Below are 17539 nucleotides of genomic sequence, written 5' to 3'. Positions count from 1 at the left end.
GAGACATACACAGCTTTCCTCCACATAGAAACAGCCACCCAGCCAGCTGCTCCACACACTGAAGAACGCAGAGAAACACATGCTGTAGCAGAACACACTGTTGGTCTACAGGGAGAGTTAGCTCCTCTACACGGAGAGTTAGCTCCTCTACACGGAGACTTAGCTCCTCTACAGGGAGAGTTAGCTTCTCTACACGGAGAGTTAGCTCCTCTACACAGAGAGTTAGCTCCTCTACACAGAGAGTTAGCTCCTCTACAGGGAGAGTTAGCTCCTCTACAGGGAGAGTTAGCTCCTCTACACGGAGAGTTAGCTCCTCTACACGGAGAGTTAGCTCCTCTACACAGAGAGTTAGCTCCTCTACAGGGAGAGTTAGCTCCTCTACACGGAGAGTTAGCTCCTCTACATGGAGACTTAGCTCCTCTACACGGAGAGTTAGCTCCTCTACACGGAGAGTTAGCTCCTCTACACGGAGAGTTAGCTCCTCTACACGGAGAGTTAGCTCCTCTACAGGGAGAGTTAGCTTCTCTACACGGAGAGTTAGCTCCTCTACACAGAGAGTTAGCTCCTCTACAGGGAGAGTTAGCTCCTCTACAGGGAGAGTTAGCTCCTCTACACGGAGAGTTAGCTCCTCTACACGGAGAGTTAGCTCCTCTACACAGAGAGTTAGCTCCTCTACAGGGAGAGTTAGCTCCTCTACACGGAGAGTTAGCTCCTCTACATGGAGACTTAGCTCCTCTACACGGAGAGTTAGCTCCTCTACACGGAGAGTTAGCTCCTCTACACGGAGAGTTAGCTCCTCTACACGGAGAGTTAGCTCCTCTACACGGAGAGTTAGCTCCTCTACAGGGAGAGTTAGCTCCTCTACACGGAGAGTTAGCTCCTCTACAGGGAGAGTTAGCTCCTCTACACGGAGAGTTAGCTCCTCTACACAGAGAGTTAGCTCCTCTACAGGGAGAGTTAGCTCCTCTACATGGAGAGTTAGCTCCTCTTCAGGGAGAGTTAGCTCCTCTACAGGGAGAGTTAGCTCCTCTACATGGAGAGTTAGCTCCTCTACACGGAGACTTAGCTCCTCTACAGGGAGAGTTAGCTTCTCTACACGGAGAGTTAGCTCCTCTACACAGAGAGTTAGCTCCTCTACAGGGAGAGTTAGCTCCTCTACAGGGAGAGTTAGCTCCTCTACACGGAGAGTTAGCTCCTCTACACGGAGAGTTAGCTCCTCTACACAGAGAGTTAGCTCCTCTACAGGGAGAGTTAGCTCCTCTACACGGAGAGTTAGCTCCTCTACATGGAGACTTAGCTCCTCTACACGGAGAGTTAGCTCCTCTACACGGAGAGTTAGCTCCTCTACACGGAGAGTTAGCTCCTCTACACGGAGAGTTAGCTCCTCTACAGGGAGAGTTAGCTCCTCTACACGGAGAGTTAGCTCCTCTACAGGGAGAGTTAGCTCCTCTACACGGAGAGTTAGCTCCTCTACACAGAGAGTTAGCTCCTCTACAGGGAGAGTTAGCTCCTCTACATGGAGAGTTAGCTCCTCTTCAGGGAGAGTTAGCTCCTCTACACGGAGAGTTAGCTCCTCTACACGGAGAGTTAGCTCCTCTACAGGGAGAGTTAGCTCCTCTACATGGAGAGTTAGCTCCTCTACACAGAGAGTTAGCTCCTCTACACGGAGAGTTAGCTCCTCTACAGGGAGAGTTAGCTCCTCTACAGGGAGAGTTAGCTCCTCTACATGGAGAGTTAGCTCCTCTACACGGAGAGTTAGCTCCTCTACAGGGAGAGTTAGCTCCTCTACATGGAGAGTTAGCTCCTCTACACGGAGAGTTAGCTCCTCTACATGGAGAGTTAGCTCCTCTACAGGGAGAGTTAGCTCCTCTACACGGAGAGTTAGCTCCTCTACAGGGAGAGTTAGCTCCTCTACATGGAGAGACAGTTGTAGTGTCCACAGAGGAACACAAAGAACCTGCTGCTGCACCTCCCCCAGATCTGGACATGTCCTGCTCAGCGTCTCCTGTCCTCCAGACAGCAGAGGGACAGGTAGATGGATGTACAGATCTATCTGAAGGCCTATTACATTTCCACCTGGATTAGTCTGACTGGGGAAGGGCCATGTAATTGCAATTATTACCAACAGCGTTTGTACGGCATTTTGGGATCATCCCTATGTTCCCCGGTTCTATGTTCCTCGGGTTCTATGTTCCCCGCTTTGATTGATTAATAGATTGAAAATTTTATAAATTTTTATTATTTTATTAATTATTAATGTCCGCCTTGTTTCGAACGGTTAAGCTTAGGCCCTCTTTCGAACTGGTTAAGGTTAGAGTTTGGAATCAGGGCTGGTGGTCTAAAATTTTCAATCAATCAATCAATCAAAGCGCGGAACATAGAACCCGGGGAACATAGGACCCGGGGAACATAGACATGCTCCCGGCATTTTCTGTCCAGTACGAATCTGGCATGTTGCGTAATCTGTAATGCTGTTTTCTTCAGCGAACTCAAAGGTCATGTGATGACATGCATCTGACATCTCCGTGATGTAATAGTGTTACGATTTTGACAACCATGCAGAGTGGAGATCATGACTTTTTACATCCGGGCTAAGGACAGAAATCTCTTATGAATGGTCCGCTGGAATTCTACATGAAGCTCATAAGAAGTCCATTACAGGACCCTCCCCGTGAAGCTAATCCAGTTTGAATAGGCCTCAATTCACCAAACACACTTGTGTGGTAAACAGCGTTGTGATCTATTTAGAAAACACTGTTTTCTACACACTGTAATCTAACTCTCACGGTTTGGTCACATCTGCCCCTGGTTTAGAAATCACACCGTTGCGCCTGCCACTGAATACTAACTCGCTTGGATTTGTTGTGTATGAAGGAGTTACAAAATCTTCTCTTTTGGATGTGGAACTTTCCTGTGACTTCTGGGCCTGTTGGAACGGGGGCATCAGAAAACATGAATATATGGATCATGTTTAATGTGCAGTGACCATAACAGTCATGAAGAACATGTCTCCTCGGTTCTCACTAGAACAGATTTATAATCTCATGCCTCTTGTTCCTCTCGACGTCATTGTAAATGAGAGCCTGCTCTCAATGATCTTTCGAGATTAAATACAGATTGACTGAATGAATGAATGTTTGACCTTGCACATTGCGTCCTAACTACCATGCTTTGATGCATGTGGTGATGATGCTGATGATTATAATGATGATGATGATGATGATGATGATGATGTGATGTTGTATTCAGGTCATGAGCACAAGTGTTGTCTTTTAAAACATCTGTATGCTGTTTGTGTTTTCAGTGAAACTTTTGATTTTGCAGGTTTTGAACGTTGAACATTCTTCTTAATACATAGGGGCGAATTCACAAAGAATGGATTGCGTGGTGCTAATTGCACCCTTAACTGCGCGAGTTTAGCGCGGGCGGTATCTGCTCCGTCTTTGCACGCTATTCACTAAGGACATTGCACGGATGAGATACTAGCGCAAACACGCCCATAGGTGTGCAGTTTGCTCCTGATCTGCTCCAGCGCAGTTTGCTCGCGGAGGAGTCTGCACCTGACAGCACTGTTGGCAGATATCAGGAAGGGGAAAACTAAACCCGAAATGAGGGAGAGGGAATTAAGCTCTTATTATTCTTGTTATTGCTGTTATTGCTTCCATTGTTATGAATGAGAGAACCCACATAGCAGGAGATTTTCGAGCGATAATCAAGCAGCACGTTCACAATGAGGAAATAACATGACTTTCATTTATCAATACATTCATTGATCAATAACCTACATATTATTACGATGCTATTTATGTTAGTTATTAATTAACTAAGTTAGTTCATCATTTATATGTGCTGCTTAATATAGCCTACATAAACAAATCTGTCGATTTATCGATACTCCCATCAATCGACAATCATGACTTTGCATTACTGCTGATCAGCACGCCTTTCAGGTTAACTTGTAAAAAATAAAAATAAATGTGTGCAGACCGTGCATGGTGCAGAATCACCGCAAATCCGCCCCTCAATTAATATCGCAGCACGCGGGGGGGGGGGGGGGGGGTAATCCCACGGGACAATGCATTGGGAACTTGTGTTCCACGACGAAATCTACCCCTGTGAATATTATTGCGCGGATCGAAATACGGACGTGGATCGAAATACGGGCGCGTATCGAAATACGGGCGGGAGCTTGCCCAAAATCTGAGAGGTTTTTCCACGTCGCGCCCTGAACTTTTCCCACGTTTTCGCTGATGGAAGTGCATTGGGAAGTTATGCCCCCCACCGAGATCTACCACGTGTGGGAGCTAGCGCAAAATCGGTGAGGTTTTTCCATGTCGTGTCCCGACCATTTCCAGAAGTTTTCACAAAATCGCGCAAAATCAGCCACATTTTCCCACGTCGCGTAGTTACCACCAGATCTCTAAAGATGTTAGGTGCGTCGCTTTAACTGCATGGTGCGATTTGGACCGGCCATTGTGAATTGGGAGTGTTTTTGGACAAGGCTCATTTGCATAGAAAGGGGAACATGTGCCGCCATATTACCTCATTTAAATATGCGCTAATAGCATCGGATGCAATGCTGATGGAACGCAATTACCACATAATTTCACCCGTTGCTCCTCCTCTGTGAATAGCAAATTGTGTTTCAGAGCAATTTGCGCCGGCTTAGTGTCAGAAAAAGCTGCGCAATCCCATTGTGAATTCGCCCCATAGTGTTCCTACCAACCAAATGAGTGGCATGAACATCTGAGATCTGTGCTCTTGTCAGACCGACTGCTTGTTATGTCTCTAGGGGGAGGGGGAGAAAAGAGCCGAGGCAGTGGCCACGGTGGTGGCTGCTGTGGACCTCGCACGTGTCCGTCTGCCCGGGCCTGGTCAGACTGGAGGGGCTGCTGGAGAGGCTGTAGAGACTGAGATCACACAGCAGGGGCCTGTAGAGACTGAGATCACACAGCAGGTCACGCTGGCTGCTGAAGGGGCTGTAGAGACCAAGATCACACAGCAGGGGCCTGTAGAGACTGAGATCACACAGCAGGTCACGCTGGCTGCTGAGAAACACGTTTCAATGAAAACGCTACCTGTTCAAACATCCACTGTCACTCAGACCACAGACGAGCAGACCACAATCCAGGTCTCTCAGGTTAGAGTTTTATATTTAATCAAGAAGCTTGACATATCATGTGTGCCCTTACAGAAAAGCCACTTCTATCACATTGTCACATTGTCACATATCAAATAACAATTTGAGTCGTAAACAATGAAAATGAGGTAAACATGATGTTAATAGCAGTAGCCATACCATACCACCAGTTAAACATTATGCTAATAGCAGTAGCCATACCATACCACCAGTTAAACATTGTGCAAATAGCAGTAGTCATGCCATACCACCAGTTAAACATTGTGCTAATAGCAGTAGTCATACCATTAAATATTGTGCTAATAGCAGATACCATACCACCAGTTAAACATACATTATGCTAATAGTAGTATTAGTAGCCATACTATACCACCAATTAAAGATTATGCTAATAGCAGTAGCCATACCATACCAACAGTTAAACATTATGCTAATAGCAGTAGCCATACCATACCACCAGTTAAACATTATGCTAATAGCAGTAGCCATACCATACCAACAGTTAAACATTATGCTAATAGCAGTAGCCATACCATACCACCAGTTAAACATTATGCTAATAGCAGTAGCCATACCATACCACCAGTTAAACATTATGCTAATAGCAGTAGCCATACCATACCAACAGTTAAACATTATGCTAATAGCAGTAGCCATACCATACCACCAGTTAAACATTATGCTAGTGTAACGGAGGTACCGTGTGTCTATCCACAGTCACGATGGACTGTGTATAGTGAAGTGGCTGTGGATGTTAAGTGGTACTGCAAGTAAACTCACCCCCCACAGAGGCATCCAGACCCATTACCAAGAAGTGAATTAACCTCTTGGTATAGTGGTCTGCGATGTCGCCCGCGGCGCGGGAGACCGGGGTTCAACTCCCACTCGGGGCATGTCAAATAAGACCGGTTACACATGGTGCCGTGACCCGGATGTCCTAGGTGGAGTGAGTTTAGGGGGGTGAGTGTAACGGAGGTACCGCGTGTCTATCCAGTGGTGCCCAGTGACACTAATAGCAGTAGCCATACCATACCACCAGTTAAACATTATGCTAATAGCAGTAGTCATACCATACCGCCAGTTAAACATTTAGCTTATAGCAGTAGCCATGCCATACCACCAGTTAAACTGAGAAGTAAGTAAGTAAGTAAGTAAGTAAGTAAGTAAGTAAGTAAGTAAGTAAGTAAGTAAGTAAGTAAGTAAGTAAGTAAGTAAGTAAGTAAGTAAGTAAGTAAGTAAGTAAGTAAGTAAGTAAGTAAGTAAGTAAGTAAGTAAGTAAGTAAGTAAGTAAGTAAGTAAGTAAGTAAGTAAGTAAGTAAGTAAGTAAGTAAGTAAGTAAGTAAGTAAGTAAGTAAGTAAGTAAGTAAGTAAGTAAGTAAGTAAGTAAGTAAGTAAGTAAGTAAGTAAGTAAGTAAGTAAGTAAGTAAGTAAAGTTTATTTATATAGCACTTTTCACAGAGACAACTCACAAAGTGCTTTACATACAGCAGAAATTAAATAAAATAAAAATAAAAAGCAAGAACCATTCAAGAGATAAGAGACAGAACAAAACACAATGCATCACAGAGAAACAAAACAAAACAAAAGACATATTTTATACCTGGAGGAGAAGCTCAAACATTACCCAAAGGCCTGTTTAAATAGTAATGTTTTTAGCTGATTTAAAAAAATGTCAACAGACGCTACAGCTCTTAGGCCACGAGGAAGGGCATTCCAGAGTCTAAGCGCTACAGACTGAAAGGCTCTGTCACCCTTGTTGTAAATTGTAACTAATGTGTAGTGAGATCATTTCACCTCTGTGAGCACAGGTATCATGATGTAATTCACCATGATGTGTTGTTCCAAAGCCACACTGGAAACATGTGGAAAATGTGAAAAACGTGACTTTGATGGATTGATTTAGCTTTTCTGTCAGTGCAATCTGATATCCAAGCTATCTATATTCATATCCATATTCGTAGCTTTATTTGTAAGTACTCAACCTGTCCTCTGTTGGCTACTTCAGATACAAAGAACCACAGAAAGCACTGCCCACGAGGACGCTCGCCTCGCCCCGTCCCCTATTCCACATTTCACCGTTTCTAAAGTTACTGTCCCTAAACCTGAGCCTAGCTACGAGGTAAGGATAGGTAATGGGTAGATGCTAATTACCATTCCATCAGTTTCATCATAACACACAGACGCATTTTAACACACCACTGTTTGTTTGTGTTGTGTGTTAGACACTTAGAGTAGAATTCTTCATAACCCTGTCACATCCCATGACACTCCCATCTCATTTCTCTCTTGGTCTTCTTCTCCTAATTTATTATATTGGAATATTCTAGAAGATTCTCAAACTAATCATCACATTCCATTGCCAACTCATCTTCTCCCACCACTAAAACCCTAAACAAAGCTTATAAATATTTGTGATGCTTTGTTTTGTTTACATGCTGGTAACGCTGTTCTCCTTGGCTTGGTCAGGTGTCCAGAGCAGGCTCAGCTATCGCTACTCTGCACAAAGAGTTATCCTCTCCCACCACTGCTAGAAAGATCATCAGACCGGTCAAGTCTCCCAGTCCTTGTCGTAAGGTTGTGGAGACTCGAGTGACGCTGGCGCCGACCCCTCCTCCATTTAAAGACCCCAGATATCAGGCTCAATATGACACTCAGTTACAGGCAGGAGGAGCGGTCAGTGAGGAGGAGTTTGAGGACTGGGAGCCTCAGGTTTGTACTTTGCGTCTCTCGTCACTTCCTCATAATAACCCTGTGTGGATTTCTTTCACCCGCGTGGCCATTGGTTAAAACCACCTCTTCACTGTAACGCCACAGCCAATCAAACGCCTCTCTACTTCACGTGACCTCACCTTCCTCTTGAAGAAGCACCCATCTGGCTCCCCCTCTCTTCCTCTCTTATCTCCTCTGTCTTCATTCCTTTTGGCGCTTCATCTTTCTTGTGGTCTTGTCCTGTAGTGGCTGCTGGGAGCTGCAGGTTGTATCTGTTCTAACCGGCTTCCATTCCTCCACCCTCACCACCCAGAAGAGAAGGTCCATGTGATGAGTGAGATGTCATGTGACCCGATATGTTGTTTTCACAGGTAACCGAGGTTGCAGCTATTCCCACACCGGCTCAGGAGGCCGTGGTCCCTCCTACACTTGTTGCTGTGAGTACATCTGAAATGACATGCTACATACACACAATAACAACAGGGTTCTTACACAAGTCAGGGAAAGTATGGAACAATTATGAATTATTATATGAATAAGATATTATATTAATAACATAATAATTGCAAGGTCTTTTGGTTATTGCACACAAAAACCTAGAAACCTATGGGGGTGGATTGCTGTTCTGTCTTGATTCATACAGCATATTACTAAAGATTTTATGTAGTTGGAGAACAGCAGTTATTTCCCACATATATATTTGTGATATTTGTTGTGGGATGAATAATCTTCAGCCATATACAGACAGATATGTTATTTCTGACATTGTGATATTTATTGTTGGATGAATATTCTTCAGTCATAGACTGATATGTTATTTCTGATATGGCCTACTTGATAGTTATTTTGCCCATCCAATACAGCCACATACTGAACACCAACCAAAAGTTCAGATCCAGTGAAAAAACTAAAGTCTGGATAAAGTGGAGTGTGTTCCTCCTATTTTATAATGACTAAATGCCCTCTGACTTTATGGCCACTCCGTTTGACCTTCTCTCTACTGTCATCTAAAACTACAACCTCCTCCTCAAAGAACACAAATGAAGAAGGTTATGTTTGTGGATTTCTAATTGTCTTCAGGGCTTGAAAAACACAAACGTGACAGAGGGTGAGTCCCTGACCCTGGAGTGCCAGATCTCAGGTCACCCAGCCCCCAGCATCATGTGGTTCAGAGAGGACTACAAGATCGAGAGTTCCATTGACTTCCAGATCAGCTATCAGAGTGGATTCGCCCGTCTGGTGATCCGCGAGGCCTTCGCTGAAGACAGCGGCCGCTTCACCTGCACGGCCACCAGCGAGGCTGGAACCGTTAGCACATCCTGCTACCTGCTCGTCCAAGGTAATAACAGCACTGAGGTGCACAACACCGTTGACCTGACCTTCTGATATTAAATTCAAACAGTGTTGACCTAAAGTTAGATCAAACTTTGGAACCAACATGTAATGGCGTAATCCAGGAAAAATCAGGAAAGGCAGGTTTGATGTTGACCCTTTCTACTCACATTTAACTAATGCTGCTTAGTGTTCAGTGAGAATACAGTGGACTAGACTAATGCTGCTTACTGTTCAGTGGGCATACAGTACACTAGAATGTATATAAAGTACTAATCGACCACAGGAAAAAAGGTACATAATGTACATAATGTTATAGCCATAAGTCATATATTTACTTATTGTATATGTAATATATTTATTTTCATATTGGCAAAAGTCCAAAAAAATCACTGCAACTGGGAGTCAAACCAACAATGATTGTAGTCGTAGGCGATTGCTATCACCTCTAGACTAAGCCACCAACCCACCCTGATATAAACACAGTAATAGTATGATGATGGTTAGTTTTAACGGTTGTGGTTATGATAGAAAGTTAGGGTTAAGGTTATGGTTAGTTTAAGGTAGTGTGGTGGTTAGGGTTTGGGCAAGGCTATTGGAAAAGTGTGTCTTGTAGTTTTGTGGTAAAGGCACTTTCCTCCCATGCAAGTGCCCCGGGTTTGTTCTCCAGTAGGGGAACTCAAATGTTTTCTGAAAATGTTAAAAGTTGAATATAATGTACTTATTTGTAATATGAACACATTATACATTTTTGTAAATATGTCAATATATTACTTATGGCTATAACATAATTTCCACCACATTTCTGTGGTCGATAAGTACTTTATTTACATATTTTAAGCATGATCGGGCTGTACTGACGGATGTGTTCTTAGTAAGATGATGTTTAGATTTTGTTTAATCTTTGCCTTCCTTCCAGTATCAGAAGAGATTGAGAGCAGAGAGGAAATGACAGTCACTCAAGTTGGATTTACACAACAACAAACGTGAGTGTTGCTAACTGATCAATCTGTTTTTATGAATAACTTTCAAATCAACCATAATAATTCATTCCTAAATATCAGTACATTGTTGAGAAAGTATTTTGCTTTGTGTTCAATGCACAGCTGTATTGTCTCTGATTGTTTATCTGACATGTCCCTATAGTGTTGCCGTAGAGGTCAGTGTAGAGACCGTGATGGAGGTTAGCACAGGAGAGACTGCTGCTCCCTTCTTCATCCAGAAGCCCACCGTTCAGAAGCTGGTGGAAGGAGGAAGTGTTGTCTTCACATGCCAGATCGGAGGAAGCCCCAAACCACATATTATCTGGAAGAAGAGTGGCGTGCCCCTGACTACCGGATACAGGTACCTTCATCACTTTGTCTCTGTGTAATATGAAGGGATAAACTCATTCCTTTCTACTGAATATTACAGTTTCTTTGCTTTTTGCCCAGTCCTGTCTTTTTGTATTGTCCTGATCAGACCCCTCAAAGTTTCATTCATTATTGTGTGTTTTAATGTATTTGATCACCGTCCATCAGATACAAAGTTGCCTACAAGAAGGAGACTGGCGAGTGCAAGCTGGAGATCTCCATGACCTTCGCTGACGATGCAGGAGAATACGCTGTCTTCGTCAAGAACGCACATGGAGAATCCTCTGCCTCAGCCAACCTGCTGGAAGAAGGTACAGGGATCCAGCCGTCTTTTAATCTAGGCACTACAACTGGTCCTTAAAGGAAATGCTACGTTGAACTATCAATGGTTTCCTACAAATACAGCTTTTGATCTTTTGTAAAACTTGTCAGAAGTAATTCTGTATTTTATTGAGCTCACAGCTTTTGTTGAAGACCCATCATGTTTATCCTATACTGAGCTGTAGTACCTGCTACAGAAAGCCAGTGTTAGACCTGTTGCTCAAAGTATATTTATGTTTGCAGAGGAATATGAAGCCTACATGACGCAACATGATGTGACGTATAAGACTCAAGTGATGACGACGACAACCACCGTGGTGCCAGAGCCCACTGTGGTGGTCTCTCAGTATGAAATGGAACAGAGGAGATCTGTGACACCGGCGATGAGCTTTGTTTCAGAAACGGTACGTGACAGAACATCCCCATTGGGTTACAGTCATTATGCTACTGAGGTATAATGTGACTAATCAACTTTGATGGTTAACATGACTTAAAATTGTTTTTACAGGAATTCCAGATTTCTTCCTTTGAGGAGAGGATCATCCATGAGATTGAGATCCGCATAATGACGATTACCTACAGTGACATTGTGATGATGGATGGAGAACAGATGGTGACGACAGTTGAACAGGAAGCTGTGGAGTCAGCCTTCGACACTCCAGTAAAAAACTACAGGATCATGGAGGGAATGGGCGTCACTTTCCACTGCAAGATGGCAGGATCGCCGCTACCGAAGGTAATCATTCATTCTGAGAATAAGGGTCAAATAATGGTGATAATTTAAAAAAGTGGCAGATTTTCATGAAGCTTTTTCTTGTTTTTGTGTCTTTCTAAAGATTGCTTGGTACAAAGATGGCAACCGTATCAAACACGGTGGCCGTTACCAGATGGAGGTTCTTCGCGATGGAAGAGCCAGCCTCCGTCTTTCTGTGGTGTTGCCAGAGGATGAAGGTGTTTACACAGCCTTCGCCAGCAACATGAAGGGAAATGCTGTCAGCTCAGGGAAACTGTACGTGGAGGCCTCTGGAGTACCTCAGAGATACACACCCCAGCCAGCAATGCAGAGAATCAGGTAGGATCTCATACATTCAAAGTATTGATAAATCCTCACAGATAACATTTAAAAGACATCAATATTTTAATGGTACAAATGATCATGTTTTTCAGGTCCACATCTCCTCGTTCTCTGAGTCGCTCCCCTGGACGTTCTCAAAGTCGCTCCCCTGGAGTTTCCCCTGCTCGCAGGCTTGATGAGACAGACGAGGCTCAACTGGAGAGACTCTACAAGCCTGTGTTTGTCATGAAGCCTTCCTCGTGCAAGTGCTCTGAGGGGCAGACAGCTAGATTTGACCTCAAGGTTGTTGGAAGACCAATGCCTGAAACGTACTGGTTCCACAATGGTAAGTGAAACCAGCTACAACGGAATTATTGACATGTATTCATTCTTGTCTGTTTGTCAGCCCTAACACCTACCTGAACTTCTCTTCTCAGGACAACAAGTGGTCAATGACTATACCCACAAGATAGTGATCAAGGAAGATGGAACTCAGTCCCTGATCATAGTTCCAGCCATGCCCCATGACTCTGGAGAGTGGACGGTTATAGCTCAGAACAGAGCTGGAAAAACCTCTGTTACCTTGACTCTAGCTGTTGAAGGTAAGTTTATGTGACAGATATGCTAATGCTGTTATATTAGACAAGGCGTCTCACCCTTCAGTCCAAACCAACTTGTTCATGTTATACATTTTATCCTTGCTTGACCACTAATTTGTTTAACCATTTTCAGCTCGAGAAAGCATTGCACGCCCCCAGTTCTTGGAGAAGCTGAAGAACATCAGCGTAAAGGAGGGCACACTGGTCGAGCTGGCTGTCAGGGCCATTGGAAACCCCCTTCCTGACATTGTCTGGCTGAAGAACAGTGACATTATCTCCCCACAGAAGAAGTACGTGTCTTTTCTCTTTCACCATCGATGCAATTGCACTGACTTGTTAAATAAAATAATATTAATACAAAATTAAAAGATGATATGAAAAATATCTTAATCGGAATGTAATTCTCATACAGGATTGAGGGCATCAAGGGAGAAGCCAAATTCCAGATCCCTTCACCGTCAGGTGCAGACAGTGCCTGGTACACAGCTACAGCTATCAACAAGGCTGGAAGAGATACCACTCGCTGCAGAGTCAATGTTGAAGTGGACGCCATTGGACCTCAGCCAGAAAGGAGGCACATTATTACCAAAGGAACCTACAAGGCCAAGGAAATTGCACCTCCAGAGGTGGAACCTCTGCATCTTCGCTATGGTCAGGATCAATGGGAGGAGGGAGACCTTTATGACAAAGAGAAGCAACAAAAACCAGCCTTCAAGAAGAAGCTGACCTCTGTCAGAATGAAGCGTTTTGGTCCAGTTCATTTTGAATGCAGACTGACCCCTATTGGTGACCCCACTATGGTCGTTGATTGGTTGCATGATGGCAAACCCCTGGCAGCTGCTAACAGGTTGCGCATGGTCAGTGAATTTGGCTACTGCAGTCTTGACTATGAGGCGGCCTATGCTAGAGACAGTGGTGTCATCACCTGCAGATCTACTAACAAGTTTGGAGTTGACCAGACTTCAGCAACCCTAATTGTTAAAGACGAGAAGGGCCTCGTTGAGGAAACCCAGCTGCCTGATGGCAGGAAGGGAGCACGAGTTGATGAGCGCATGGTTAAAGAGGGTGGACCTGCTGGAGTCACCACCGATGACGAATATGAAAAGACAAAACCAGAGATTGTCCTGGTTCCTGAGCCAGCCAGAGCACTGGAAGGCGACATTGCAAGATTCCGTTGCAGAGTCACTGGTTATCCAACACCCAAGGTTAACTGGTACCTCAATGGACAACTTATTCGCAAGAGCAAGAGATACAAACTTTGTTACGATGGTATTTACTACCTAGAGATTGTAGATATTAAGTCATATGATGCAGGAGAGGTCAGGGTGGTAGCAGACAATCCCATGGGCACAACTGAGCACACTGTGAAGCTGGAGATCAAGCAGAGAGAGGACGACTTCAGGTCTGTTCTCCGTCGTGCTTCAGACAGTAAGCCTGCAGAATCACAGGACTCTGGCAGAGTCTCCTTCGATGTTGTTAAGGTGGACCGAGCTGGTGAGACTTCACAGGACAGGGAAGTGGTTAAACTGAGGAAGACCCAGAGAAACGTCCATGAGAAAACCTCAGAAGAGACCGATGAGCTAAAGAGCAAGTTCAAACGCAGGACAGAGGAAGGTTACTACGAGTCCGTCGCTGCTGTGGAGCTCAAGTCTCGCAAGAAGGACGAGTCTTATGAGGATTTGCTGAAGAAGACAAAGGATGATCTGCTTCATCGCCTGAAGGAGAAGGAGGAGGCTGAGAGGAAGAGAATGGAGGAAGAGGGAACATTGACCATCCCCACAATAAAACCAGATAAGTTTCAGCTCTCCCCCAGCATGGAGGCTCCTAAGATCCTGGAACGGATTGCCAGCAAGACTGTCGCACCAAAGGACGAAGTTCGCTTCAGGCTCAGAGTGGTTGGAAAACCAGATCCTGAGTGCCAGTGGTTCAAGAACGGCGTTCAGCTGGAGAAGTCTGACCGTATATACTGGTACTGGCCCGAGGACCATGTATGCGAGTTGGTGATCAGAAATGTCAGAGTAGAGGATTCAGCCAGTATCATGGTCAAAGCTATGAACATAGCTGGGGAGTCTTCAAGCCATGCATTCCTGCTGGTACAAGGTAAATCTTTTGTCCAATTAGTTTTTTTGTCTTTTTAGATGCAAAGCACCTCATTGACCAGCAATGTCACTAACTCACTCTTTCAGTCACACATTCATTGAGTCACTCACGGTTAGCCACTCTGACCCAACATTTGATTCATGTTCAGATAATCTGTCCTCATGGTTTGCATCTATGACACAGGCCATGTCTGTAATCCCACAATACCTACACAAGCTACTAACCTTACTACGCAGTTCACACAGTAGATCAAAAATTGGTTCCTACTGTGCAGTAGGGATGTTACGTCTCTATGATGTTTCCATGATGTTTTGGTTGTCAGTTGAGTCACGCCTCAAAATATCATACTGGGTTAGAATGAACTCTCACATTTTGGTCAGCAATGTGTCTGTTTTTTTCATCCTAAATGATCAGTGTCTCACTTGTCATTGTCCTCATTGCAGGCAAGGCAGCAATTAACTTCACTCAACCCTTGGAAGATGTCAGTGGCAAGGAGAAGGACACCATGGTCACATTTGAGTGTGAGACCAACGAGCCTTTTGTTAAGGTCAAATGGATGAAGAACAACATGGATATCTTCTCTGGAGACAAATACAGGATGCACTCAGACAGAAAGGTTCACTTCCTGTCTGTGCTGATCATTGATATGAAGGATAACGCAGAGTACAGCTGTGTTGTGATTGAAGACGAATCCATCAGGACGACTGCAAAGCTCCATGTAGAAGGTGAAGTCTTTATTTAGTAACTAAGTGCTTGTCAGTCTTAAGTCTTTATTTAGTAACCAAGTGCTCGTCAGTCTTTATTCTTTATCTCCAATCAATGGCAAAACAAAGTGCTTCAGATGTGTAACAATATATTTGTTTGTCAGAAATTCTCCAATGTGTTTTATGTGTCGCAATAAATAATCTGAATCAATCACTCACAGTCTGCATTTACAGCTCATATTTGTGTTTTTATCAGAAACATACATTTCATAAGGATACAGCTAAATTAAACGATTGCACAAACCTGTTCCAATACATATTATATATACATTGCCTCTGACTATGTGATCTTGAATTAAATATGTCTACCCCTTGGTCTACCTCAGTGCAAAGCTTCTAACACAACATCCACTTGTTAGGTAGCATTAGTGCTAACATTAGACAAATAATCATCCCCTTTTAATACTGTGAATGATATCTCAATGGCAATATCAATGGCAAAAGCAAAATAATTGCAATTAGATATTTTCTCCAAATCATTCATCCCAATTTGCTAATATCAATAGCTGACAGGAAGTCAAATGTAGTCCGTTCTAGAATCTTTACTTCTATACTGTATCCAGGTGCTGCCTTGGCAATCACGAAGGAGCTGGAGAACATTGAGGTGCCAGAGACTTACTCTGGAGACTTTGAGGTTGAGATGTCCCGTGAGGACGCTGAGGGCAGTTGGTTCTTTGGAGACAAGAAGCTCTCTTCCAGCAACAAGTACGTCATGTCCTCCCGCCGTGGAAGACACTCTCTGTCTGTGAAGGAGGTGAAGAAGGAGGACCAGGGAAAATACTCCTTCGTCTGTGGAGACCTGAGGAGCAGCGCCTCCCTGAAGATGAAATGTGAGCAAAGTGTTATGATTATTTGAATGAATAATCCCATTGTCAATCAAAATTACTTTACATCTCACCATGGTTTCTGATTTTCTCACTTTCAAGGAACTTGTTCATGCTAGGCTGATTTGGCTTTGAATATATCTGTCCCTAATATAAATATCTCTGTCCCTAATATAAACAATATATCTGTCCCAAATATAAATATATCTGTCCCTAATATAAACAATACATCTGTCCCAAATATAAATATATCTGTCCCTAACATCAATATCTCTGTCCCTAATATAAACAATATATACTGTATGTCCCTAATATCAATATATCTGTCCATAAGATAAATACCTCTGTCAAAATTGTATACAAAAAAAAGATAAATACCTCTGTCCCTAATATAAACAATATCTAAATATTTCTGTTCCCACAGTACGTCCCGTGACCCTGATGCAGCCTCTGACTGACCTGACCGTCTGTGAGAGCGACATTGCTCAGCTGGAGGTGAGGTTCTCTCAGGAGCATGTTGAGGGAACCTGGATGAAGAATGGCCAGGCCATCGCCTCCTCTGACCGCATCCACATCGTCATCGACAAGCTGGTCCACAAGCTGCTGGTGGAGAACGTGATCAGAGATGATGCTGGGTCCTACTCCTTCCATGTTCCTACCCAGGACATCTCCACCTCCTGCAAATTGAATGTTCAGAGTAAGAGACCTCATATGTCCACATTAACTGGCACTCTACAGGCACACATTAGTGACTTTGATCAGTATGATACCTTGTTATGTATCCATTTACACAGGAATTCCATTACATCAGTCTAGATTAGGCTGAGACGATATGCCATTTGGAAGAATCGATAAAGCGGGACACAATTATCGATAAATATCGATTTATTTATCAAAATAAAATATTTTATTTTATTTTATAATAAATATATATATATTTATTATTATTATTATTATTATTATTATTATTATTATTATTATTATTATTATTATTATTATTATTATTATTATTATTATTATTATTATTATTATTATTATTATTATTATTATTATTATTATTATTATTATTATTATTATTATTATTATTATTATTATTATTATTATTATTATTATTATTATTATTATTATTATTATTATTATTATTATTATTATTATTATTATTATTATTATTATTATTATTATTATTATTATTATTATTATTATTATTATTATTATTATTATTATTATTATTATTATTATTATTATTATTATTATTATTATTATTATTATTATTATTATTATTATTATTATTATTATTATTATTATTATTATTATTATTATTATTATTATTATTATTATTATTAT

General features: G+C 42.7%; 1 protein-coding gene across 1 annotated transcript in view; it reads left to right on the top strand.

Annotated features, from left to right (window-relative positions):
* LOC311228136 (titin-like) overlaps positions 1–17539 on the top strand; it is a gene marked incomplete at its 5' end in the record, with an annotated part of 313904 nt that overhangs the window by 16567 nt on the left and 279798 nt on the right. The window contains 18 exons of the mRNA XM_084314051.1: positions 4793–5140; positions 7146–7259; positions 7607–7849; positions 8227–8286; positions 8930–9188; positions 10101–10167; positions 10328–10525; positions 10702–10844; positions 11098–11258; positions 11363–11590; positions 11691–11926; positions 12022–12254; positions 12346–12510; positions 12641–12797; positions 12920–14607; positions 15051–15332; positions 15935–16201; positions 16620–16892. Coding sequence (XP_084170177.1) covers positions 4793–5140; positions 7146–7259; positions 7607–7849; positions 8227–8286; positions 8930–9188; positions 10101–10167; positions 10328–10525; positions 10702–10844; positions 11098–11258; positions 11363–11590; positions 11691–11926; positions 12022–12254; positions 12346–12510; positions 12641–12797; positions 12920–14607; positions 15051–15332; positions 15935–16201; positions 16620–16892 — 5122 coding nt within the window. The remainder of the gene's footprint in view (positions 1–4792; positions 5141–7145; positions 7260–7606; positions 7850–8226; positions 8287–8929; positions 9189–10100; positions 10168–10327; positions 10526–10701; positions 10845–11097; positions 11259–11362; positions 11591–11690; positions 11927–12021; positions 12255–12345; positions 12511–12640; positions 12798–12919; positions 14608–15050; positions 15333–15934; positions 16202–16619; positions 16893–17539) is intronic.

This window comes from Notolepis coatsorum (assembly GCF_963971535.1).
Source record: "Notolepis coatsorum genome assembly, chromosome: 5".
NCBI lineage: Eukaryota > Metazoa > Chordata > Actinopteri > Aulopiformes > Paralepididae > Notolepis > Notolepis coatsorum.
Note: the sequence above shows the minus strand (reverse complement) of the source record. Positions and strands in the feature narration are given on the sequence as shown.